The 27,545-nt window shown below is 41.6% G+C and overlaps 3 protein-coding genes across 4 annotated transcripts; 2 read left to right on the forward strand and 1 right to left on the reverse strand.

Moving 5' to 3' along the window:
* Positions 1-199: 199 nt before the first annotated feature.
* napsa (napsin A aspartic peptidase) lies at positions 200-7,945 on the reverse strand. The gene is made up of 9 exons (XM_030057143.1): positions 7,739-7,945; positions 7,155-7,320; positions 5,984-6,107; positions 5,148-5,266; positions 4,705-4,904; positions 3,637-3,759; positions 2,074-2,218; positions 1,532-1,630; positions 200-1,057 (listed from the first exon to the last, which is right to left on the reverse strand). Exons 1-9 carry the CDS (start codon positions 7,804-7,806, stop codon positions 896-898), a joined length of 1,206 nt encoding a protein of 401 aa, XP_029913003.1. The 5' UTR covers positions 7,807-7,945; the 3' UTR covers positions 200-895.
* A 2,002-nt stretch (positions 7,946-9,947) lies between these two features.
* On the forward strand, positions 9,948-21,834 carry LOC115363007 (extensin-like). 2 transcript variants are annotated; one of them, XM_030057066.1, is made up of 13 exons: positions 9,948-10,167; positions 12,035-12,130; positions 12,536-12,679; positions 14,884-15,027; positions 15,409-15,528; positions 15,668-15,796; positions 16,533-16,643; positions 17,106-17,198; positions 17,740-17,937; positions 18,526-18,630; positions 18,877-18,916; positions 19,540-19,594; positions 20,992-21,834. In XM_030057066.1, exons 1-13 carry the CDS (start codon positions 10,162-10,164, stop codon positions 21,728-21,730), a joined length of 1,980 nt encoding a protein of 659 aa, XP_029912926.1. In that variant the 5' UTR covers positions 9,948-10,161; the 3' UTR covers positions 21,731-21,834. The 2 variants fall into 2 exon arrangements, with proteins under 2 accessions (XP_029912926.1, XP_029912927.1); XM_030057067.1 differs by lacking the exon at positions 12,035-12,130.
* A 604-nt stretch (positions 21,835-22,438) lies between these two features.
* On the forward strand, positions 22,439-25,552 carry atf4b (activating transcription factor 4b). Its single transcript, XM_030057410.1, has 3 exons — positions 22,439-22,625; positions 23,439-23,897; positions 24,088-25,552. The coding sequence occupies exons 2-3, from the start codon at positions 23,540-23,542 to the stop codon at positions 25,107-25,109; spliced, it is 1,380 nt and encodes a 459-aa protein (XP_029913270.1). The 5' UTR covers positions 22,439-22,625; positions 23,439-23,539; the 3' UTR covers positions 25,110-25,552.
* The last annotated feature ends 1,993 nt before the right edge of the window (positions 25,553-27,545 follow it).

Here is a 27,545-nt window from a genome sequence, read left to right on the forward strand (position 1 = left end):
CAATAAATGTTACCGACAACATTTTCCATGTTCATCTCTTTCCTTCCTCTTGTGAATACACTCAAGACAAAATGGACACCATTGTGGGATATAGTTCAGAGATTTAAATAAACAAATGTAACAAATCAGGAGAAATGTCAAATGTATCAGATAAATCTTTAGTCTTGGTGAGATTGAAATAAACACCACCACTTCCACATCATTTGTCAATCAAAGATTTATTTAATTTATTCTTTGGTTTCATAACATGGTCTCCCGCAGGCTAGTTAATCACAATTCACAGTGGCAAGTTAAAAATCAACTCGAGATAACTTGAGTCATCCACGGGAGCAACGCTGACAGTTTTGAAATGTGGTTCTTACTATAAACTGGGTTCTGTTATGATGAATAATGAAAAGATACACCAAAAACCATAATTACAGACAAGCTTGAACAGCCCACATATTCTGAAATGAGTAGTTTTGATTAAATCCTATGACAACTGCAATGTCAAAGCTCAAAATCAAAAGCAGCTAAAAAGACAAGCCAGGAACTGAGAAGTTGTCCCTTTAAAATTTGTTCTGTGTACACTCTGTTCAGTGAGCCAAAAAAAAAAAAAAAAAAAAAAAGTTATCTGGGCAGCTTTCCTTCCCTGCTTTATCACAAACCAATTCCCCATGTTCACATGTGCACTTGATCATCTCATGTTCTGAGACATGTTTGGCAGCCAACTAGGCCTTGCGGTACTCCAAAGAAAGCGCAAACATCGAGAAATGTTTTTTTTTTTTTTGGCTGCAGGAAATTAAATGATGGAGGACTAGAAGGGAAGTCCAGCTTGGCTTCAGCTTTAATTACCCCACGTAAGGAAGTGGAAGCGGCTTTGGACAAACAAAAACATTCACTAACTCCAGGGTCTTTACTTGGCGGGGGCAAACCCCACGCGATCCGCATCCCTGTCAAACACCGTGTAGTACCTCCCGATGAACACGTCTCCAAGGATCCACAGGGGGCCTGCAGGGGGGGGTATGTCCATGGCCATGAAGCCGGACAGGCAGATGGACGTGCCCATTTGAGACTCCTGCATCAGAGGATCACATCAGATGGTTAAATGCCAGTGAAATTCTCCATTTCAGCAAAAGCAAATACTTGCAATACCATAAATCAACTATTTGGTGCGTCCATCAGGATGCATTAGGAATCAAATCATTTGTACATGCAATTATCCTTAAGGGAAAAAAAAATCCACCCTAAAAACATCGTTTAGCACCTCTGGCACCATTTCTGGCCTTTTTTTTTTGGTGGTGTGCTTTTCTAATTGGTGTAAATGTAGAAAAACGCCAAAGCAGAGGTAAGTGATGCAGGAGTGTGTGAAGTGTGTAAACCAATAAGTACAGTTACATCACTTCACAAAATCATTCTTGGTATGCATTTATCATTATAAATTGATGTGACAGGGTGGACTGTTTAATCTGCTGTTTAATCTTCTGCAGAGAACAAAATTAGAATGTGAATGCCATCTGTATGACAGCCCTGTTTTCTTGAGCGTGAATACCTTCACGACATAGTCTTCTCCCGTCAGGTTGAACATCTTTCCTCCGATGTTGAAGGAGACCGCAGGGAGCGTTGGAATCTTCTTGCAGTCGATCAAGTACTGGGAGGGAGAAACAAAACAAAATTATCTCAGAGAAAAAACTGAAGTGATCCCATGCTTCGCTGGCTACAGCAATATAGAAAGAAAAGGGCAGCTGCTGAGAGATAATGCAATAAGACAGTAAGTCTAGGCATAATATCATGCATGTCATTTCTTAGGTGTTTTTATCCAAGGCACTGTACAGTGGGTAGCACATGAGAAACAACCCCCTAATCCTCTGTATGTCCTTAGGGACATACAGAGCCACAGGACGTCAACACTGATGCTCAGTGGGAGCCCAAGTTTCAACAATGGACCTTATGCATCTCAGATGTCAACAAACCCTGAGTTATCTATAAGCTAACAAAAAGTTATCACAAGTCAGATACAATAAAGCACTGTATCCAGATCTTGCTCTTAACTGTCGTGATCTACAGTTACAGCTTGCACTGATGTGACTCTACCTCTCCCATGAGCAGGGGCAGCGCTCCAATGGCTTTGTGCAGTGCTCTGACTTCCTCCACAGGACCTGTGATCAGGGAGGTTCCCGTGTCAACAATCGCCTGGCAACCGGTTTTGCACAGAGTCAGCTGGCTGCCCACCTCAACTCTGTGGAGGAAAGGCAAGAAGCAACAGCATCTGTTCATTTCCATCACAGGACAAAGTGTCAGGCAGGTGGCTGCTGCTCAACGCCAAAATTAATGTCGTTCACACTGCGTCCAACTTATCATGGGTTGTTCTTAGAGACAGATCCATTCTCAGTTGGCTGAATAATCAGGCCGATATCTGGCATTTTAAGAAAATTGGCATTGGCTGATATCAGTGAGGATGAGGCTGATAAACCAAAAATGTCAAAAATGCAGACACAGCAGTCAGTGTTAGCACCCCTCCCTTTCCATTGATAAATGCTGAGTAAAATTTTATTCATTTTTTCATTGATAAGTTGTTGTTTTTTGAAACAAAGTTTAGTTTTTTGATTACCTGGACATTTGATACATTTTTTTCCCAATTTAAAATAGTGCACTGAGTGCAGATCTACTTAAGCAAACAAAGCAGACAACATTGGTGTTAAATGCTCATTTGAGTTCAGCAATTCTGTGGCTCAGTTATTAGTATTGTTAAGTAGCTGTATTTTATGAGATGCAAAACCAACCAACAAAACAAAACATGATACCGGCATTATATAAATCAGCTATCGGTTCTCTAAATATTGACAACTGAAAAACCCATTCTGGTCGACCACTTGTTGCTCTATTCTAAACAACTGCTCTACGTCTATATGTTGTCATCCAGTTACCTTGCAAAAGCAGAAGTTCAGTGGTATTACTTCAGAATTTACCATCAAACCCCATGACTGATGAAATGTGATATGTTTACCAAGTATTGCTTTTGAGACATTTATCCCACACATCTCTCAAACAAAAGTTGCAGTGAAATGAAGAGCTTTGAGCGACGTGTCAGCTGCTCCGTTTTGCACGTGCCAGACAGAAAGGCTTTTGATTAAAGGAAATTACATCAGTCGGGAAATACAGTGCGGACTTTTCTCAGCTGACGAGCTTGTTGACTGCCAACACTGTCTGAGTTTCCCTGGACAGTCAGCTCTTCGGGAAATTAGTGGACATTGTCAAATTCATTCACTTACTTTCGTCCTTAAAGAATATAACCTCCAACCAATTTATAGTCAGCTCGATTACTTCAACTGGACCTTACTGAAATTTAATCATTTCACACAGGCCTCCTCAGTGTGTGCTGCTTGCCCCTGCTTGTGCTTCCCCATTTTAGCGCCTTGCATTATTGCTTCCTATTGGGAAAGCACCATGACCTGACACTTGCTCATTTTTTCCCCAGACGGTGAGTGGGCCACAAATCCTATTATTTTAAAAGGTTAAATTCCTCTTTTAATGCTTTAATTCATTTGTAATGTCCTATGATCTTTGACGAAACAAAAAAATGAACTGAAAGAATTCCAACCCAGCATACACTGGTCCAGTTCCTCATAGGTTGAAGCCACACACACACTTTCTCACCCGTTCATCTCAATCTGCCAGTAGGCCTTGCGTGTGACGTTGACATAGTGCACGTCCCCCGAAAAATACTGGCTGTCGGTTCCGCCCAACATCAGCTCTCCTCCTACAGCTGCTGATGGGTCTCTGCAAGACGGGACAGAGAAGAAGTGATGTAGCGCAGCACAATAATTCATGAGTGTGTAAAACATTGCCAGACAAAAGTGCCGACTCCCTTCACAACAAAGAAAACGGTTAAACCCCAAGTTCAGCAAACACCTAAAAAAAAAGGGAAGTCAACTACTGCAGACGACTGTCCTCGGAACATTTTGACCCACAGTGGGACCTTTTCACTTTTCACAATCACTAGTACAAACAACAACAGTACAAACAACTGAAATGTCTAAAGTAAATCAGGAAAAGATAAAATCATTTGATATGTGATACAGGTTACTTGGATTTCAGCATGCGTTTGTGCTGACGAATGAAGTGATAATGGTGATAAAGCCCCATGAAGTGACCTGACAGGACTTCTACTTCCTGTAAAACAGAGCATCTTAACTAGTGACCTCATCCTGCAGTAGTGGCTGTCCATCAACATTTCAACCAATAAAACCTTCACAAATCTTTAAACATCCTCTCATCCACCTATTCCAACAAATAAAATTGTATTTCTCCCACAAACTGATATCCCATTGGTTTGCACTGGTGAAGGATCCCTCCCTACACCGTGTCCAAACATCTTGTTTCAACAGGAAATACATCAAATCAAGAAAGTAAGCGTCCATTTCATGAGGTCTTTAAAAAACATTCAAGAAGAAGAAGCTGGCTTGTCAGTCATTTTGTGCACCTAAAGCCAAGTTTGATAGCACAAAGTGTAAATCCCAGGTCTCCTTGCCAACAATTACACCGACACAGAAGGCAACGGTCCCGAGGTGGAGTCAACACAGCATTCCTAAGACGCCACAATTATTCCAAACATTTTGTGAATACTATTGAGCAGTCATGCATGGCCCTTTCGCTCTCTTGACTAAATATTAGCTTCTCTCAGACCAGAGGCCTTTCCTTACGTCTCATCTGATGCTGACCAACCTGTTGATGTAGAAAGAGAAAACGTTCTGAGGCAGGAGCTTGTCGGCCATGGCTGTGTCGAACACCGGGGTGACCTGTGCTACGGATATGGTGGGGTAAGCCATGCCGAGGACGCCGTCAAAGCGCGCCACCGCAAACGTGATGCCAGGCTGTTTCACCGCCTCGCCAAACTGTTGTTTAGGGATGGACAGACCCCCCACCTGCAAAAAAAGAGAGACGGGAAGACAAATAAGACATTGAGTCTTTCAGTGGAAGGTTTAACAGAACAAACTTCTGGGAATGGCATGATGATATGCTCTAGTTATTCTCCGGAGATGGACCGTGGCGACGTAGCAGCCAAATGCCTCCCGTTTGCCCACCATAAGAGCGGAATGCAGCCAAACAAAGAGTCATGTGAGCCCAGCGTGAGACAGAGAGAGAGAGTGAGCGTTTTTCAGACTCACAGAGACAGTGTCCCCGCTGATGAAGCCAGACAAGCTGCCTCTGCCGTACTGGATGGAGAACTTTGTGCCGTTCTGCACGTAGGTGCTGGACTTCTTGGAGTTGTAACGGTGATGAAGCCCTGAGCAAGTGAACAGCACAAAGCAATGGAAAACAAAACACAATTTCATACAATTCATTTGTACTTTACACTTTCATCCACAGCAATTTTGTAAAGATTCCCCATGGGTGCTGCAAGCTAAACTGACCATCATCATTGCCTGAAAATGCATCCCATGTATTGTGAAGCACAGTGAAGCATTGAATCCTCGAACATCTTTCAGATCTACAAATTACATGCCATGTGGCTGCAATTATTTCTGGTGACCCAAATAAACATGACTTGGCTACAAGGGTTTGGCCTTTGTCTTGCGCACAACATGTAATGATTACCCAGGAGGACAAGATGGTTGGGATGCTTTTAAAATCATGGAAGTAAAAACACATATTGGCTTTAATTGTAGTGACATAAAACTACCCGTCCCTCTTAATCTTTATATAACTTAATTATCCCTTGAACTTCTTGACTAGTACAATTTGTTTTGTACTATCTTTTCTGTTTGCATTTAGTAAGCCACTCTGAATAAGGGCAGTCGGGGAAGTAAAAATAACCCAAAAATAACAACTACCACCAAATGACTCTGAGGAAGGTGCAAAAGCTGGATGCATGATACTGTGGGCTCAAAACAAAGAGTTAAAGGATGAATATGATGTTTTAGTCCATGACAAGACACACGGTGGGGCGTCTCTCAGGAACACACATGAGCATGTTAATGCAGGATGAGTCGGGTGAACTCACAGCAGGCCACGTCCAGGAAGGAGCAGTGGATGGAGGGGACCCACAGGTTGGAGGAGCCAGTGTCAAACAGCACAGTGAAGTCCTGAGGAGGCGTGCCGATGGTGATCTTCCCATAGTACTGGGCCTGAGGGGACAGAACCATGAATGCAAACTGCTGTGACACCCACTATGAAACCACCAAGACTGCACCTGAATATTAAATCATGTATGAATTGGTCTAGCTGAGGGCAACTACAAAAATTTAAGGAGTTGTTTGCCTTAAAATGCAAAAAGTTTGCATGACCACAGAACAGAGACAGTTAGGCATTGTGGTTTGACCTCAGCCTTTTCCTGAAGTGGTAAAGCTTGCAAGAAAAAGAAAAAAAAAACCCTTTACATATCCCTTGGGTCAAATTTGACCCTTTTTTCTTTTCTTTTTTTTTTTTTTAACATTTGAGAGCATAAAAATCCACTAAATGACCCTAATATTTCATGACTTTTCAGTGACTGAAAATGTACCAAACTGCAAATATTTTCAATTGTTACTTTTTTGCACAGCTTCTACATTCATATCATGGGAGTCCAGTTTGCCCTGTTCTAGATTAATGTAACAACATTGCTTTTCCCAGTAACAAGGTACTGTTAGGGATTACATCTTCATTTTCAGTAATCAGATTACAGTTACTGTAACTGTAAAATAAAATTCTTTCTACTCTGAGTGACTGGATTACTTTTTTGAGTTGTATTGTTCTCAGTGAGAAAGTGGGGACTGTGTCAGCACCTGCAAGCAAAGACCTTTAAACTGTCTCGAGAAATGCCTGTATCCCACCATGCTGCTACATTTGCTATGGGGGAACTTGGAAACAGTGCTCCAAAACTGTCACAACTGTACTTGCAAGCTCCTGCACATGCATCTACACAAGAGGTAACAACATACACCCATCAATCCCAAAAGCTGGGAGCTTGGAGGCAAATACCTGAGAATGGTAAATATGGATGGATAGATTTCTAGTTAGAAATCTGCTATAAAGACAAATTGTGAGGGCTTTGTTTGGGCTACCTCTCTGTGAACAAACTAGTTGCATGATGGTGACTGGTTAAAATAATACCCTAATTATCTTAGGGTATTATTATTAGGGAATTACAAGTCGGCTAGGGACATTTGAGCCTACTGATCAGCAGGCACACATACATCCATGAAGTTGGTGAGCCTCTCCACGGGCAGCTTTGGAGACGCTTCGGGGGAGGGGGCGCTGTCCGGTGCGCCAGAGCTCTTGGCCAAAGCCCGGAGCTGCTCCAGGGACATCCCATTGTCGCTCATCAGGCGGCGTGCGCTCCTCGTCTTGTGAAGGGGAACTCTGCGGAAAACATTGGAGGCAGTGGATTAAGACCGGTGCCGCAGGACAGCCGTCTCTAGCTGAGAGAGATGCGCGCAAAAACGCGAGGGACACGGGTGTGCGCTGCTTCCTGGTACACCATGTTCACATCCAATTTACATGGGCAAACTTTGTGCGCAAAGTTTGTTTAAAAACACACACCGCAAAGTGCAGCGGGTGTCAGGCGCTTTGTAATTAAGAAAGTGGAAACACGTGGGGCTGATTATGAAATCCTCCAGAGGACAAAACAATAAAACATGGCCAAGTTATATCATCAACATCACAAGCCCAATAAGGAACTCCCGTGTCCTCGCAGTTTGACCTACTACCTGAAGAGCAACGTTAGCTCACTTTAAAGTTGCACACAAATCAGCTGACAAACAAATTACAGCGTGTTTACCTTATGATGGCAGCACTGTGTGTTACCAGCAGAGCCGCGATCATAGAAAATATCCCCAGCCGTGTCATTTTATCCTCTCGTAGAACCGATAATTAAAGATGTAGTCGTTTCCTAACACTTGTTCCGGAGCGCAGGAGGACGATGACCACAATTTCAAACTGGCGTACTAAGCTCAATTACATCTGCGAATGCACATCGGCAGTTTCCGTCATGTGTCGATTTTCTCCGCTATGCTGCTCCGTGATTGGCTACAAAAACATCAGCGCGGTGCTCTTATTGGTCGCAAAGAGTGACCGTCAATCAGCGGACGAGGCGCCGGGTCCACGCTGGGTCACGAGTTTGTTGTGGCTGCGAGGTGATGGGACGCGCACTGGCAGCGCTGTGCAAACGTTTGACACATTTCAGCTGCGACAATAGAAAGCATACTTTAAACATAACAGGCAGACTGTGTGCAGGTTGAAACGGGAGGGCACGCCACTTCATGGTTGTTGATGAAGGATCAAACCCCTCAGGTTCATGCCAAGACTAATAACCCAGAGAATTAACATTTTTAAATGCCTGTCATGAATCTGATTCTGTTTACATTCCACCAGATGCAAATTCCAAAAATGCACTCCAAGAATTGTATGAGGTCATCAGTAGTCACATGACAAAACAGCCAGATGCTGTTATTATTGTTGCTGGGGATTTTAATCAAACGGATCTCAGAACTGTTCTGCCAAGATTCCACCAGCATGTCCACATCCCCACCAGAGGAAACAACACACTGGACCATGTCTACACCAATGTTCCTGGCAGCTACAGAGCCCTCCCTTGTCCTCATTTTGGCCAGTCAGACCACATCTCCCTGCTTCTCCTGCCTACCTACATCCAGCTGACAAAAAGGGTCAAACCAACTGTAAAAACAGTTAGGGTGTGGGCAGATGAGGCTGCAGCAGCTCTACAGGACTGTTTTGAATGCACAGACTGGCAGATGTTCAAAGATGCTGCTACCCAGGAGAACCATATTGACCTTGTAGACTACACAAATGTGCTGATGATGTGAGAAATGCCATGTTTAATGAATCAGTTAAGAGGGAACCACATTTTAATTTTGTTATACAACCCGTTGTATAATGACGAATAAACTTCCTTGTATTCCTTGTATTCAGCTGTACCAAACCCATCGGCATTTTAGGCCCGTTGTCACTTATGTTTTTTCTGTAACCATACACACAGGCTATATCGCAATTATAAGGCAGACCCTGATCCCTGAAGCGCTAATGAAGTCGTCTGCAATTGGGGAAGTACCTGGAAATAGTGAAGGAAGAGCCACATCTTGTACACTAAAAGATTACACATATGGGCCATGAGCCAGAGGGAGTTTCTCAAGCACCGGATACATGACAGCGTATGAATCAAGGGGCAGATTAGGAATTCACTAGGACTCCTGCAAACCGCCATTCAACAACAGGTGCTCCTCCTCCTGAGAGAGGCCTGTGACGAAATGAGAACTACGTCAGAGACGAGATTACTAACAGAGGCTCGCCTGACCTGTTGAGCAGGCTGGGGGTGAAATCTCCATGCGAGAACAAACCAAACATTCTGACACAGACAGAGAGATGGACACACACACACACACACACACACACACAAATAATGACATGTACATACACCATCCATCATTATCAGTCAGACTCTGGGCTAATTTTTAACATAAACTATTAGTTTTGCTCTTTGTATTCAAGACGTAATCCACGAGAAAATATAAAAAGTCATTTAATACAGCATTTCAAAGGGTCTTGGTAAATAAAAAAGCATCACATATATTTTTAAATAGGAAAATTAATTATTTGTAGATATTTTGCCATTGAATCAAAAGATGAATAGTATCATGTCAAATTACAGGGCAAATGGCAAAATTATCGACAAAGGCACACACTCAAGGAGTTATTGAGCAGAGATGTACCTGCATGAAACAGCATGTAAGATAGATAATGTTATTAGTGATTAATACGTCTAATTATAAAAGCTGCTAAACCACCTCCATGCACAAGAATGAGGAAACAGCCAGAATTTAAATGGAGACACATGTGTGTGTGTGTGTGTGTGTGTTCATAAATATGTCTGTCTGGCCTCCTGCTCACTTGTCTACGTACATCATGCTGTCGAAGGATCCACCCTCTGTCACATTCTTTCCTCTCATTCTTTAAAGCTGCGGGGAAATCACACACCTGCGTGGCTTCTTACAAGAGCGGGCGACACCGAGACACATCCTTGGTATATCTGTGCCCTGGCAGGAGTGTAAACATGTGAGGACATGGGAGGATAGTCCTGCTGTTTTAACGTCTTAGCAGATTCACAATATTATCATTTAAAAGACAAAAACTAAAAGGGGATTGTAAAATCAAGAGGATTGGTAACCTTTGCCTTTGGAGTGGAACATGACGGTAAGGCATCAGCTCTTTTCATTTGAAAGAAATAGTCAAATAACATCTTGTAGAGAGAATAAGACTTAAAGGGAAAAAAAGACAAGGCCCAGTGACTGGAGTTTGCTGCCTTTACAGTTAGTATCTTTGATCTGATCATGTGTACAGTATTCACAAAATAAGCTTTGTGCTGTAACACTTGCGCCATGAGAGTGAAACTTACATGCCAGTATGTTGCCATGACGTTCAAACTTGTAATCCCAACATCTAGGAGACAATGGAGGAAAAGAGACAAGTTACTGGTCAAACCACTGATATGTTCATGTCATGTGAAAACTGCGGCACATGGCATGCTTACAATGCTTAAAATGTGTTGTTGTGATTGTTGTTGCACTCAAACACCTGGCCACCTATGTTGTATAACTCAATAGCCTATATGACATAACACTTAATGTGTGCAAACAAAGGGGGAGAATATGATAGCTGGCACGAGAGAATATATTTAGATAAATTATGACATGCTGAAACCAACTGTGTTGAGCTAAGGATTACCTGTAAATTAAAGTTCTATTAATTACAGGTGGATTTATTATTGTTGATTGTGTGAGGGATTCCTGTACACAAGCCCCAAATAGCTCTTGAAGGTCATACTGACAGTAACTGCTTTTGCTCTTGTAATTATTATCACATAAAAATTTCCTAGTCCAGTACAGTCACATTTTACTTCTTTGCTTGCCTTTAAAGTATAACTTTACAAATATTTTAAGGGGGATCTTCCAATGGGGACTTCCCAGAAAGTGAAACTATGGGAAGTATATTTTGTCGTTATGACAATGACAAAATAGTTGTCATTATGACAAGTGCAAATTCCATCATTTTGATTGTGACTCACATTAAAAATTTTCTGTCCTAAAAAGTCACCAGAAAAAAAAAAAAAACATGATTTGCAGTCTTTCTGGTAAATCATCTAGACATCCATAGTTTCACTTCCATGAAAGAATTACATTTATAGGGGACATGATTCTGAAAATGGGCAAAAGTTTATAATATAATTATTTACACCGTAGTTCACTACAACAATTTTCGGTTGAGCTCTACAAAAATGGCAAACAAACACAACTTTCTTGAAAATATTATATACCACGTTTTGTGTTGCATTATGTGAGACAAATTGGAGCCAGCGGGGAATAAAAACACATTTCCTATTGAAAATGTGTGGGCTAGCTGTAAGGCACTGTAGATGCAGTAGAATCAGCAGTAGTCATAGTAGTGGTAGTGGTAGTAGTAGCAGACATAGTTGAAGAAGTAGTAGTAGAAGTAATAGCGATTGTAAATTGCAGAGTGGAACATTAGGGAAAAAAAATAATTAAAAGCTGGTGACTGAATAAATGAATGTGGTGTGTTTGGAGGTGTGTTTGACTTGAGGATTGATAAGCAGTGCAGATGTGTGTCATAAACACCATAATGTTGGTGTTGGATAGGAAGAAAGTCGTGGGAGGCCCAGAATCACCATTTGTGCATGGGATCTATAATTCCTAGCTGCGCCCCTGGCCCTGTGTGCACACAGTAACTGATTTGTTGGTGTGTTTTTTATTGTTACTGAGAAGATCTTTGTTGATTTCATTTTGACCTGAATATACCTGACTCTTCCTTGAGGTAGATCATAACTCTCTGACTGGCAAGTTACATATTAACTCCATGGCAACCAGTGGACAGCAAAATGAAAGTCAAAAAATTATTGAAATGGTGAAATTATGAAAATGGTGAGAAAGCAGTACAATACCCATGTATTAACTCTCTGACAAGTGACAGCTCATTATTTGGTTGACCCAAAAGTAGCTCTACCTGATAATGGAAAGTCATTTTCTGTCACCATTGGCCCTCACAGCCAGTCAAACCCCCCAGGACAAAATACCTGGCGAAGCCAACTGTTTCTGGACCCTATGATCTTCCTTCCTCCTCACCAGAGTTTGCTTACCAAGAGGTAAAAACTGGTAAATATATACATGCTTGAGAAGCTTATTTTGAGCTCCAAAACACTTTCTTCAATTACAAAGGGTAAAAACTGTCAAAATACAAACAAACTCTTATGCATCTTGCATGCATGACTATCTCAAACAAGAAATAGGTGGAGGATCTCTGGTCTATCTCTGCGGGTATCTTAGTTTTTATTTCCTTTATCAATCAGTCTTTTCGGGGAAGTGAGGACTGAAGAGGACTGAATGCATTTCACGATACAGAGCTGTGTTTTTGTCTTTTAGGAACATTATGATATATATTTGATGGGCTGTCTTTCTCTTTTCTTTTTGTTCTCTCTTACAGTTACAATGATAATATGCAAAATATTCTGTTCATTCTGTTCTGTTGATAACTTATTTTTCTTTTTCAGCCCGATCTCAGCACTGGAAGCCAGTCAGTGGGTAAAATCAAGCCTAAACCTCTTCCCAGGACAAAATCACAACCAGAAGCCTTATGTGGTACAGACAGTATAACTCACCCCATCAACAATGAAAGCAATGGAGTTCATGCAGAGGTCAGTCAAGCGATCAGTTTCTAATGTGCCTATTGTTTTGTATGTACCTGCTCTAAGTTTACACCTATCACAGGCATGGATGAGGTTAAACTTTACTATTCGCCTTATTCACCTCAACACAATAAGGAGGACACATACGTGCTGTAGACTTCAATATTAAAATTCCATTATAAAAAATATTATTTTAAGAGTGGCATTGAATGAAATGCCATAGACATCACGCTATGATAAATTCAAATACCCTGTTAAAAGACTTCAAATGCGTTTAAGCAATGCAGCTCTCATGATATTGAATGAATGGAGGCAAATGGCTGCTCTGCTGACTGACTTTCATTCATTCTAAAGCAATAAAATAATGGTAAGAAAACATAACTCAGCCATGGGGAATGTTTTATTGCAGCTACTGAGTTAATTTCCAGCTGTGACTGTGGTTAATCCTACTCTTGAAATAGGATTTTTTGTGGGTTTTTTAAACAATGGAGTCTGTTGCAATCATGCTTCGAATACCCCCTCATGACATCAGTTAACAAAAGTCCCAGAGGCAAACCTCTCCCATGTGCCGGCTCTAGCCCGTAACCTCTGTTCCCAAAAAAAAAAAAAAAAAAAAAAGACAGAAATGGGACTAACTTTGGCCAGTGCCTTGAATAGCATGTGGAAGTAGCTGGCAGGTACACAGAGCAGGAAATAGGAACAAAGTATATCAGCAGGCTTGGTACTGGAAGTCATACTTTTTCCCCCTAAGAAAGGTGAAGTCATTTCCATGGTCATTTTGGCTTATTGGTTAAGGTTACGGTTAAGGTTAGGTATTATGAAATTATATACTTGATATCTCACACCTACCCCATCTCTAATTTTAGTAGTATTTATTTTATCTATTTATTAGAAGTCAGGACAATGCACATTAATGAACATGTACCGAAGTAAAAATGTAAATATGCATATGTTACATTACAAGAAAATGTTAAAACATAGAGCAATACATTTCAAGTAAGTATTAAAACAGCGTAGACACATACAGCATTAAAGTACATTACAAATATGTGTTAAAACATAGAGCAGTACAGTAACAGCATGCAGTAGAAGCGTTAGAGGTGATTGCACGTTTGGTTGGCTCTGAGCCACACCTTCAGGTGGCTCTTGAAGGTGGTCAGAGTGGGACATTCCTTTATGGATGAGGGTAATGTGTTCCAAATTACAGTCCCTTTAGTAGACAGGGCGTTTTGACTGAAAGAGGTTTTCCTGTAGGGAACCACACAGTCCCTGTTAGTAATTGCTCTGGTGGTCCTCGTCTGTCTAAATGTAATAAACTCTTCAAGTGGAGGTGGCGCCAGGCCATGAAGCACTATTAGTAGTATGGGCGGCTCACAAGGTGAGCTTTCCAGAGAACAGACACTGCCATCACAATGGTCAGTGACGATTGATTGTTAGTAATTTATTATTATGGAAAGGAGAAAGGAGGAGCTGCTCTTCCTCACATTGACCACACCATGTGAAGTCAACTTTTATTCAGTGTTTTGTAAGTCCTGCTCCTGAAACACAGTGCGGCATCAGGGTTAATGTTTAGGTTGGGGTTTATTTTGGTTTAGGAATTATTTAGGATCCAGGGACTGTGACATTTATTCTTGCTGCAACTGTTGCACTTGTCATAATCATTTTTTTGGGCTGGACAGTGAGTCAGGCCACTGTTAGAGATGACTGTGTCTGTGAGTGAGTGATCAAAGATACGTGAATGGCTAGCTGACCAAAGTCTGCAGCAAGATTCCCTCCAAATGGCTGCTTCATGTGAACAATATTAGTGTTACCAAGAGATTTGCTGAAAAAAAAAAAAAAACTGCAGGGGTGGGCATGCGCGCATGCATGTTCTTGTGCATAATCTGAATGTCTACTCAGAGAAAAATATCTGGTTCCACAGATAAGGATTAATAAAGTTATTTAAAAATGTTAAAAAACACTGAAACTGCTTCTCATGAATAAAAAACATATATATATATATTGTGGTTTGTGGAAAATTGCAGCATAAAGAGCTACAATTTAATTTTCCTATAAATAAGTAATAACATATCGGACCTAGTCTGGTTTAATCAAACACTGTCTTTTGCTCCTTTTATTTACCAGGGTTTTGAAGGTATGATATAGCATATTTTGGGTGAGATAAACTTTTCGCAGTGCTTTACAGGCATGTTCTTATGTATTTTTTTCATTAGATGGCCAAATCTAATGCATACCCAGCAGGCTACAAGACGCCTCGCCCTGTTCGTCCTCCTCCCCTTCCACCGAAGAACAAAAATGGGACCTACAACTGTTCCACAGACCTGGTTAATGGAAGCCATAGTGAACTAACTTTGAAAGTATGTAATAACTGTATATTCCAAAATAATGTATTAGTTTTATAATGAGAGTTTTTAGTGGTTGATAAAAGTGTTAAATTAACTAAATTAATTATGTACACAAGTGCTTATATTTACATTCTCATGTTCAAATTGATTTTGCTGTGTGCATTATGTTTTACTAATCATTTGCTCACAAATAATCATATTTTCAGGGACAGAATTGTGTTTTTGAAATATTTACTACTAAATTTGAGACAATTGGATATACACAGTGGCTATTTTAAAACCCTTTAAATACTTTTTCAGCTTTTCAGGACTTTGTGCAGTGTGACTGAACTATGCAATAGGGATCTATAGTGCTGCTACCAGACAAAACTATCCTTTCTTCTTTTCATTTAGCCTGTGGATGTCAGTGGAGACAGAGCACCATCTCCTGCCCCTCCTCCTCGGCCTCAGCGACCCCAGCTTCCCTCCAACTATTATGACAGGACTCTTCCTGGGATGGAACGAACACCTCAGGTATGCATTGCTGTATTTTGCATTGTCACACACAAGAGGACCTGAGACTTAAGAATTTCCCTGACACTGAGTTGCATCGATTTCTGAAGTGAGTTGAAAACTTGATATCGTGACATGCTTGTTTTCTTTGTGCTGACAGGGCCCCAGTGAAGTGAGTCCCCCAGCTAGAAAGGCCTCGCTTTGCTCCATGCCACAATCTCCAGCTTCACCAGCTCCTTATGATGAAGTGGCGAACCTCGATAGGAGTTATTATGGCAGGACACCTGGGGTAATGGGAAATCATGATCTTAACGTCAGGCATTGTGAGCAAACAAGTGAATTTATTGATGATTTTACTTGTTTTCTGTGAAACCCCTGTAATTTTGACTGGGTTTAATTTGGAACTTAGGTTAGTAATCTATGCCATTAAAGGTTTATTGTACATGAAGGACAGTCACAAAGCCTGTGAGTGGCAAGAGTGACTACTTACTACAACTGCTAATACTACTACTACCAATGCACAATATTTATAGAGCACCTTTTCCTTTAAGAAAATGAGTTTACAAAGCATTTATCATGCTGATTATGTTCAAACAACAGGATAAAAAATGCTAAGTGGTAAATACAATGCTATATTACAAAAATGATCCAAAAATCCAAAAGAAACAAACAAAAAAATCACAAATAGCTTCTCAGTAAAAATAAGTTTTACAAAGTGTTGTAAAAGATGTTAATAATTTTACTAGGCCAGAAATCTTGAGACAGATTGTCCCAAAGTCCAGGTGCTCCAATAGCATTTTTAGCACTTTACCTAAACCTTTGTAACCTGTAAGACTTTGGAATGGCCTCAGGAGTGAAGCGCTACCCTAAGTCAAGGTATTTGTGTGTGCGTGTGTGTTTCTGAAAAAAATAAAAACAAAAGACTGTTGACTGCATAATTGCTCAGCAAACTGAAAAGCTAAAATACATAAAAGCTTTTCAGCGAGCAACCATCCATCAGTGCTGTCACACTTTTTGTTCTGCAGGCTGGCGACAGTGACAGACCTGCATGTCCGCCTCGCCCCCCTCGACCGGGACAGCCGCCAAAACACACTTTGCTCAGTTCTCCCTCGGGGCATGGAACCTCGCCTCCGCAGGTATGAAAACCACCAATAGAGGAGAGCCGTGTGGGGAAATTCTTCTATATCTACAAGAGCCAAGAGGAATCAAAGTCAAAATAGATGGGATGGAGAATTCTTAATTTACATGCAGCATGGGAGAGGCACACCTCAGAAAGGAAGTGCAGTTCACAGAGATCACATTTCAATACCAGGTGCAAATGGGGTGAAATGGCAACAAGGCACGGTTTACTTCACAGATAATCGACTGTGGTTGGACAGTTGCCACAAGTTATGCAATGCAAGTCATGCTTTTGTCACGGAACATAACACTTTAAGGCCTCTCCCCTTTGTTTTGCATGTTGCACTTTTTGCAGTCAAGATGAAGCACGCAGTGTGCTGCAGTTGTGTCTATATAAAGACGTGAGAGTGTTCTGCTCTGATGAGAATGAATACTCTCAGGTGTGCGATTACGCAACGGTTCCTCTTGTTTCTCCTCAGACCCAAAATTCCCATAGATTGTCCATTTCCAGTTCCAGCTCCTCCGCCACGCAGATGTATTATGATATCCCTTATGAAGTGTACAGCAGCACGGTGAGGCGAAACCTTTTTTGTGATGTTAGCAAGCAATTCACACTGTCATCACATCCCTGAAATAGTTTAGTCAGAGATAGTTTTTTTATGATTAATTCTCATGTCGTCATTGCTGCAGTTTAACATAAAATTGTCATTATCAATTCATGCAGCTAAACACATTTTTGATCAAAATACAAATCCAGTGGTAATTTCCTAATAATTTTTTACTCAAAGATCAATGAGCGAAATGTGTCCATCGCAGTTACTGAGAAGTATTTGAAATTATGTGCTATGGGGTTTTCCTGCCCAATCAAGATATGCATATTGTACAAGGCAAAGTAACAGAAAGACACTGAACATGCTCAAAACACAAAACTTTTATGCAAAATGAGATGAAACTCATCCAATGGATGTACCTAACTGTATGGCATCATGTGAATTATTGGCTCTGCATTAATGTTGATGTAAAGACACCAAACAATGACAGCAGCATCTGAAGAATAAGAAAGTCGTCTATGCAATAGTGCTGATTAAAAACCTTTTTTTGTCTTTGGTGCAGCCCCACAGTGCAACAGCCAACACAACACTAGTGAGACCACAACAACCGCCTCCTCCCTCGTTCACCCCTCCAGCAACACCGTCACTATACAGACCCTCTTTTCCATATTCAGTGTCATACTACAACACAGAGGCGCTGTACACTGAGATAGAGGACCCACTCTATCTGGAGGTGCTGCCACAGGAAGACGAAGTGATGGTAATAAGACACACAGCACACATACACACATCTACTAATAACATGGCACACACTCAGCGTCCACTTTATCAGCTCCACCTGTACAATCTAATGCAGCTCAATGCCACAGCTCTGCCATAAATTCTACCTTTTACAAAGTTTATAATGTTCAGTTTGTGTTGACATTGTGTAGAATGTGTACATTTAATTCTATGTTTATTATTTAGGTTGTAGTTTGCAGAGGTCTTGCACTGGACTGCATTATATTGAGAGGTGTTTCTAATTTTTTGTCCTCCCTATTTATATACAATGAGGGGGACAGAATAGTAGAAACACCTCTCAGTAAAATGCAGTGCAGTACAACAGCAGCACTAACTATGAGCTCAGTGCCAAACATAGAAGTGAATGAACACCTCTATTACTGTGGCAACAAGAAAAGCTGAGCATTACAGGCAGCAGGAAAGGAAGCTATATGGCAGAACAGTTGTACTGGATTCCATTTGATTGTGCAGGTGGATGTAATAAAGTGGCAGCTGAGTGTACATATGGAAGTACACAGACACACACAATAATCTCATTTAAAATTCTTATTTCTCATTCTCATTTTAGTTCAGCTCCTCAGACGATGTGTACAGATCTGGGTACCAACGCTACAAGACACCAAAAAAGCCAACAGCCACAGGTTGCTTCCCTCCCACCACACATGATACAGAGGTAAAGAGTTTAACCTGTCATATTGGATTGCTTGGTTTCACTTTGCTCTGCTTCCCTTTATCTGTGCTCCTCACACGCCTGCAAATAAAATGAAATTGGCGTCATATTGTTTATTGTCATCATTAAGGCCTTTTTTCACTTTTGCAGGACATTAGCTACTGAACATTTTATATGACACAACTTGTCCAGTCCTCAACATTTCCCTCTGCGTTACCTTTTTTACACCAAAATAATGTTTTTCCTCAGGACATCAATAGTCTGCTGAGATGGCTGAAAACAGTGGGATGTGAGTATGAAAGTGTTTTTTTTTTTTTTTTTTTTTCTAGTATTCCAGGATATTAGAGTTTTGGACTGTCTTGGGCAGTATTTTGAGGTGTTAAGCACTGTCCTGAGTTACACAGCTGTGGAAAAAGTATTGGTCTTCTACTGGATTTTCTGCATTTTGCGTATTGTTTCACAATGGGTTTGTTCCAATATTTTTTATAGGTTGTAGTAGGTTACAAAAAGAGGTAATCAAACATTTGAAGTGCTGTGATGGATACTGTGATTTACTGAAAGTATCTGATATCTCCTAGGACTTCAAACAAAAATAGAATTGTTCCTCTTCTATAAATACAAATGACAACTGATAGTGCACTGTCATTGTACTCTTTCTTCTCTTTTACTGGAAATCCATGAAGAAATTGCAAAAAAAAAAAAAAAAAGCTCTGTGCTTTCCCATCTTTGATCCTGCAAACTAATAGTGAAAGAGGCATAAAACTGAGACTACCTCTATTCACTGTTACAACCTGTAAATTATCAAGATCAAATTCATTGTGAAAAATGTACAAAAACTCATTGTCATCAGTTACAAAAACCACTACCAACTTGTGCAGTGTCTAAGCCATCTCTCTGCTGGCTTTCTTGCAGACTCTGGTAATATGGGTCCTTTGCTATATGGCTGCAGAATAGAGGATGAAACCAGGTAAGAGCGGGCAAACATGGCAAACAGGGCAACATGACAATAGGACAAACATGATAAAATTCGCTTAAAGCAAAAAGTGCTGCAAGGAAACTTCAGAGATGCATTTGCAGAGATGTGTTTACTTATGACTGTATAGAGAGGCTAAGTCCCTCCCCTTCTACTGGCCCACATGGGACCTTATTTCAGAAAACATATGTAGAGTAATCAACAGTGAGAGACTAGGATGTTGTTGATCCTGTTTGAATTGCGCCATGAATTACACATATGATGTTTGTCAATTTGTATGACCAGAAAAAGTTCCTTGTTTTGAAAAATTGAGTGTAAAAATAGTAAAGTGCCATTTAGTTTTGTGTGAAACTGCTCAGTGACCCACATCTTGCACTATATCGTCACCAACACCGACATTATTAAACATTATTAAGAGGTGAAAATCACTATGAAACACACACAGTCATCGTGTTAATGTTAACTTCAGCAGCTCTGGGCAGCTTGTAGAGAGAGAAAGTTATTGATGAAAGAATGATAAATTTCTAATTACATATTTTCACATTCTTATACTTCAACAGTTTTATGAAAAACTGTGACTTTCTCAAGTTGTGAAATTATCTTTTAAAATGACAAACATGTCTAATTGGTGGCACAATTCAAATGGGATATGAAAATACCTCTGACTGAACTGTACAGGCGCTCAGTGGTGAGGAAAGCCACCCTCATCACTGAGGACCCCTCCCACCCCCTTCACCACTCCTTCATGCTGCTGCCATCAGGCAGACGATACAGAACCCCTCTGGCCCGGAAAAATATCTACAAGAAATCATTCATCCCCTCTGCAATAACTGTTTTAAATAGCACAAAATAGGCTGCACTGTTCTTATCCGTTGTTGTGTGTGAATGTTTGTCAGTGTGTGTGTTTTTTTTTTTTTTTAAATTTGTGATGAAGCCGTGTCAAAGACAAATTTCTGTTTTTATTGAAGAACAGACAATAAAGTTTCTATTCTATTCTATTCTATTCTATTCTATTCTATTCTACCACCTGGTAGAGCGTGTACCGCAAATTAAGGACAAGTCCTTAAAGCAGCGTCCTGGGTTTAAATCCAGCCCAGGCCATTTGCTACATGTAATCCCCTCTCTCTCCCCTGCCTTTCCTGTTTCTCTCTACTGTCACTATCAAGTAAAGCAAAAATGCCAACCCCCAAAAAACATCTAAAAAAATAAAACATGTTTTCTCTGAGATAAGGTCCCATGTTGGTCCAGCAGAAGGGAACGGTCTTCGCCTCCCTATAGGCTAGAAATAGGCCAGAAACTGACTGTAAAATGACCTACAGAACACATTTAGCAGCAAAACAAAACACACAAAGATCTAATTTTGTGTTCCATCTGTCATCTTCTCCGTGCAGAGAATTCAACCAAAGAGCCATTAATGTCAGGAAGGCCATGCGTCTCTTCAGCCTGCTCCTGATCACACGCAAAGACACGCTGCGGGAGCACATCTCCAGCCTCACTGACATCTGTGACAGTTTGGACAAGGTGCAGAAGAAGAACAAGACCATGGGCATTGCCGGCGGCACCACAGGCGCTGTGGGAGGAGTGGCAGCAGTGGTGGGCATCGCCTTGGCTCCCATGACCATGGGGACCTCGCTGATCGCTACAGCTGTGGGTGCTGGTATGGTGGCGTCTGCTGGAGGCATGGGGGCCCACGCAGCTATCGCCAACAAGAAGATTGTGGAGAGAAAGACGGTGGAAAAGATAGTACAAGACTACAAGGCCTGTGTTGTCGATATTGAACACTGCGCAGCGTTCATCCACTCTGGGATGGATGAGCTGCAGAGGCATGACCTGGCCAGGCTCCAGGCTGCCGGAGCTCACCCTCAGGCGCTCAGGATGGCCCAACTGTCACGGTCCATGTTCACCAATGACATGTGGAAATCTGCAGCACCTGCAGGGGGGATGTCATCTGAGGGACTGCTAAAGGCTTTTGCCAAGGACTTGGATCTGTATTTTGCAGTGAAAGATGGGCAGAAGCTGAAGAAGTCAAATGAGTACAAGTTTTCAAGCAGAGTTCGTCTGCTGGCTGAAAATCTGCAGGAGGTGCTGGATCAACTGAAGCATAAATGGGAAATGTTCTGTAGATTCTAAGACCTGTGTGTGTGTGTGTGTGTGTGTGTATGTGTGTGAGAGAGGGAGAGAGAGAGAGAGAGAGAGAGAGAGAGAGAGAGAGATAAATGCTAATACTATTTCAAAATTTTAACTGCCACTTAAAATATGCCTATATTTTCTTCACCAAAGGTTTGTGTAATAAAGGCTTTATCTGAAAACTCATAAACTGATATAAATGTTTTTTTCACGTTACCTACATTTTTTCATTGGAAAATTTGCTGTAAATATACTTGAGTGTAAAAACAATCTAAAAATAAATTAGCCTACAAAGAATTACAATGAACAACAAACAGCATAATGTACAGAGAAGAAAGAAACAAACAAAAAATCTTCAGGGTCTGCTAACTAATTGGAGAAAATGAACTAATTGGAGAAAAGTAATTCAACAGTTTTTGCCAATTTGTGATGTCTATCCGATTTTAATGTTATTTGCTTCCCACACATAATAGTAGTGCAGCCAAATGAATGGAAATGAATCAAATTCAAACAAGTGTAGAAAAAAAATCACGTAATATCATCGTTATGTCGTTATATGTGTATGTCTCTTGTGTCACTATGATGCTGCAAAACTCAGCAGGCGTCACTATTTTCTAGGGCAGGCGCTATGCGAGGAATGTAAACCGTGGCGGAGTGATATGAAGTAAACAACGATAATGCGGAAGGATACCATAGGACCTCACTCCAGCTCTTTATTAGCACTGCGCCCTTGTCTCGCCATTTTCCTTCCCAAGGATCAACAAACAGAGAACATCATTAAACGACAGCGCTCTTTTGGGCGAAATGGCCGTGTAGAAGTGTGCAGCGACCCAGCAGCAGCCATCCCAACAGTGCATCCAGCCAGTGCACTGAGCCACATCTTATTCAGAAAAATGACGTGAGTAATGTTTTAATGACATTTCGTTCATTAACAGCTGTCGGGCCTACCGAGACTGCCAGCGCCCTCACCACCAGCCTGTTCCAAAATAAATTTGACGACACTTTAGTTCTCGGAATGATTTTGTCTTTGTCTTGTTAACAGTGTCTTCACTGTGAAACACAGTGTTTTGTTTTTACAGTAATGCCAACCATTGGAATGACATTTGTAACATGTGACAGTAACACCAGATGTTACCTACATTTAGCGTTTGGCGCATTTGGTTTCGACGTAATATCAGATTTCTGGTCATGCTTAATAACATACTGTATTACACACTTAATTACAGTGTTGTTGTTACGATTTCTGCGTAGTGCCAACGTGGCAGACAGAAAATGGTTTGTTTCCTCCTTGTGTCAAAATGGCGGCTTTGTGTAGGCGGGATGAGAACAAAAGTGTTGCAGTTCGTGCTGAGGTTGGGGGAGGGCTCGGTAATCCGACTACCTCGGCCCTGTTGCTGTGGAAACAGGCGCTGACGTCAGCGTCAGGAATAGAACACATGATCTGGAGCAGGTGCACTGCAGTGATGGGGGCACTGTTGCGCATAAAATGTTATATTCCACACCACAATTTAAAGCATTCTTATTACACATAACACTTAATTTATTACAGGCTCGAAGAGTTTGAACCATTTGTTAACAGTTGCAGAGATAAACACCCCAACATCCCTTATTAATAGAATAGAACCTATGTGAGCTTTTACTTAAAAATATATTGTTTTTAAAATTTTAAAAATGGTATCATGTGTTAATTATCTTTTGCCCCATCCTTCAGGTCCTTCGTGGAAAACCTCAGCTCTGCTGCATTCGACAGCATAAAAGAATCCATCTTCCCAGTATTGTCGCGCACCCCGTTCGTGACCAACAACAGCCACTATGACCATGATGATGACAAGCTCACAGTTTGGCCTGGACGACATGGAGGCCCTTCTTTGGGGGCCTTCCTCTCCCATGGCTGACGCCATGGGCTCCGTACTTTTCCACTCTGACCAAGAAGAACAGCCCGAACGAGGACGAAGCCCTGGTTCAGAGGGGGGTGCGTCGCTGGCATCCCTCTCCTCATCACCATCTTCTTTGTCCTCTCCCCCTCCCTTCTACTCCCCCCCTCCCTCACCACCGGCCCTGCTTCTCCATGGGGACAAAGCAGGAACCGAGTCGGACCTGCTCCCCCTCCCTTGGTTGGCCCACCCTGACCAGCTGGGACGCACCCAAACAGTTGCAAATGACAGCAAAGGTGATTACTGTCTACATTCATATTTACAGAGTAATGTTTACATACAAAAATGCTATTCCTGTGATTGCTATATTACAGATGCATTTTTTTACACCAGTAATGAACACAGACCATTGTATTGAGAAGGATGTCAGTGTAATTTAGGGAATTACTGCAGCTCATTAAAATATAAACTTATGTCCCTCTGCAGAAGATGCATTTGGCGACCTGGACTGGATGACGGAGAGGGTAGACCTGAGTGAGTTTGACCTGGACTCTCTGATTGGCTCCTGCAGTCCAGACATGGAGTCCCCCAGCTCTCCTGAAGACCTCCTTGCCTCCCTGGATTGCCCCATGGAGCTCGACTCCCTCCCCCTCCCCACCGTACCAACCCCTGCACTCACAAGTCTCCCTGCTCCTTCCCTTCCAACGATAAGCACCCCTCCGCTGTCCACTGCCTCAGCGGATCTGTCTCTCATCCAAGCTGTCGATCCAGTGTCCCACACCAACAGGCAGGAAGCTCCCTCCCCTCCTCCATGTGTCCCAGAGCCCCAGGAGGAGCTGGAGATCAAATCTGAGCCTGTGTCCCCTTCCCCTTCCTCTCCCTTAGTACATTCTCCCCCTTCCCCTACATACACCCTTGACCTGGGCAGCGAAGTAGATGTCTCAGAGTGTGAGGTGAAGCCAGTTGTAGCTACTGTGGTGCCCCAGCCGCTCCCCAGAATCGTCCTGTCCCTCTCATCCACTCGCATCGTGCTCGTCCTGGCCCCCAAAGACGAAATCGGGGGCACCACCACCACCACTGTAACCACCACACCAGAGACTGTCCAGACCTCTCCTCCTGCCTCTACTTCGTCAAGGTCCCCCAGAAGCAGACCCTACCCTGACCCCAAATCCAGGGCCAGTCCCCCCTCCCCCACTACCACCAGTGTCAAGGTCAAATCTCCTAGGGGTTCAGCAGCAGCTGGAGCAAATGAAAAGTTGCCTGTGAAGAGTGTGAAGGATAAGAAACAGAAGAAGATGGAGCAGAATAAGACAGCTGCTACACGCTACCGGCAGAAGAAGAGAGCTGAACAGGAAGCGCTCAGCGAAGAGTACGCTGAGCTGGAGAGGAAGAACATAGAACTGACCGAGAAGGCTGACTCCATGGCCAGGGAGATCCAGTACCTCAAAGAGCTGATGGAGGAGGTTCGCCTGGCCAGGATAAAGAAGGGCCTTGGTGCTGACCTCTAGTGGTTGGGTCGGAGAACGACAAGATGAGGTGGTGCGTTTTTCCACAAGTGACGGGATTGAGAAAGTTGGCTCAAAAGGTGTTTTGTTGACCCAGATATTTGTTTGAGAGTGTATTCTAATACCACAATGCATGTCTTAGATACCCAAAATCAAGTAAAACCGAATATCTCTCCTTTTTTTAAATATATATTGACTATATTGGTATTTAATGTTTGTCAACTTGTGTAGTGTTGCTCTACTATATTAAGACCTACAAGTATTTTCCACTCAGTATATAAACTTGTGTGTTATTCCATCAAATATATTACTCTTGATTCTTAAAAACTTGGACCTCTGAACTTTGTCGTAGTAAGTCTTTAGATTTTAATATGTATTTATAATGTGCATTTAGCATATGTACCTGCGTAATTATTAGAAACCTCTTAATAAAGCTCTTAAACTTGTCCAGTCTTCTCTTTGAGTCATTCCTCTAGCATTCATTATGCTGATGGGAGGCAACTCACCGTCATGAGCTTTTTAATTTAAAAGACTGATCTTGGTTGGTCATGTTGCTCATCACTCAGTAGCTTAGCGTGGACGTACTCTTGGAATAGAAGGTCAAGGTTATTAACATAATTGAATTTTATATATACCCTGAGCAGGCATGTGAGATCAGGAATGCCTGCTTAGGAAAGCTCTGCATGCAGAAAAACAAAGTATGGTCAGACAAACTCTAAAACTATTGTAGGGTGTTTTTGAAGTTGTAATAATGAAGTGTCATAGTCAAAAGATGGCATTATCAGCACACCCCAGTAAAGTGTATGGGTGTAAAGCATGATAAGCGCAAAGTAACCATATAGAGTAACACATTACACCACGAGGGACAATGATGCAACACCAGAAACAAAAAGTGCAACTTCTGCAGTGCAGAAAAAAAGTTGAAGCAGCACCATTTGTAATGGGGAGGAACTCTAAGATTAGTTCAAGTTGAGGTTGAAGAATACAAGAATAAGAATACAGCAAGAATAGTGGTTCTGAAAAAAATCCTCCTAAAGGGGGAATTGCTTCCCCTTTTATCCTCCCTCAGATTCTCCCCTTGATTTTACAGGCAAAGGTAACATTAAAATCGAGACAAACATGTCTGAGTTAGGTTCAGTGGTGTACAGCAGAATCAAATTCATATATGTAAATACTGGATCCAAATTAAGATTTTACTGGTGTATTTAGACGAATCATGTCAGGATGGCTGATAAAATTGTGGGTTTGAAACATCAGTAAAGCGCAAGTTATTTGACCTTTTGAGATTGTTTTCAGCATGTTTAGAATGCAACGTAGTCCCACACAGAGAATAGTCTTTTGTCCTCCGGCCTAATGCATTACAATGAGCCAGTGGAGCCTAATTCTAGTTTCTGTGGAGCCTTTTTTTAGAGAGCAAACTAGGTGAGGATAATGGAGGCAGCCTGACCAACGGCGTGCCGCAGATACACGAGTGTTAGATCAAATGACTGTCATGTGAAGTTACAGACGCCATTTCCTGGCCCAAGCGGATCCATTTTGGGATGAACATGAATTACAACATTGTACGACGAACTGCATGTCTTTTCTCTGATGTTCATTTAATTTTAAGAGAAATTCTAATCGCCTATTAGAACATATACATGCTTGTTAGTGTGTGAGAGAGAGAACAGGAGAAAACAAGAGAGAGGGAGGGGGATAGTGAGTGCTGACCCAGGCATGGCTTGAGTAATAACAATGTCAACAGCAGCTAGGTGCATTCAGCCTGCAATTGGCCCTAAAGGTGCACACTGTAATTGTTCCAGGCTTTTGTCCAGAGAGCTTAAAGAAAATCTATAACTGGACATGTGCCAAACGCAGGATGATGCAGGGGTACCTAAAATGGGAAAAACATGGCCTCCTGAAAACAATTACCCAGCTCTCTATGGGCCACTTCATCTTAAAGTCACTGATGATGCAAGACTCACATTCAGTGTTAGCCTCCAACACCATGTTTCATACATTTAAACATATTAAAACGCAAATAATGCCACCTTTGTATTGTATTATGCCCTGCGGGGTGAGGCAGTGTCACATGGCCAAGTTACATGTTAATGTAATTTGAATGCTATCCAAAATATTAGATATTATCACATCAGTGCAACGGCCCTCGAGGTAATAGGATGTAGGCGCTCACAAAACAGTGGATTCTGTAAAGGAAGGCATATGGAAAAAAGAAACAGTACTTTACTTAGTATGTATAGAATGTTATGAATTATTAATTTACAATGAATGGAAATCTTGTGGCGATGCATTGCTTATTGAAATGGATACAGTGTGAATGTGAGTGAGAAGATATGCATGCTTATCCCCTCTATCAGTGATACAGTAGTAAACAACATCAGCAAACTATAATTATAAATTTTCCCAATCTACAGTCATGATTTTCCTCTAAAAAGATCC

Source organism: Myripristis murdjan, chromosome 8, assembly GCF_902150065.1.
Source record: "Myripristis murdjan chromosome 8, fMyrMur1.1, whole genome shotgun sequence".
Classification (NCBI taxonomy): domain Eukaryota; kingdom Metazoa; phylum Chordata; class Actinopteri; order Holocentriformes; family Holocentridae; genus Myripristis; species Myripristis murdjan.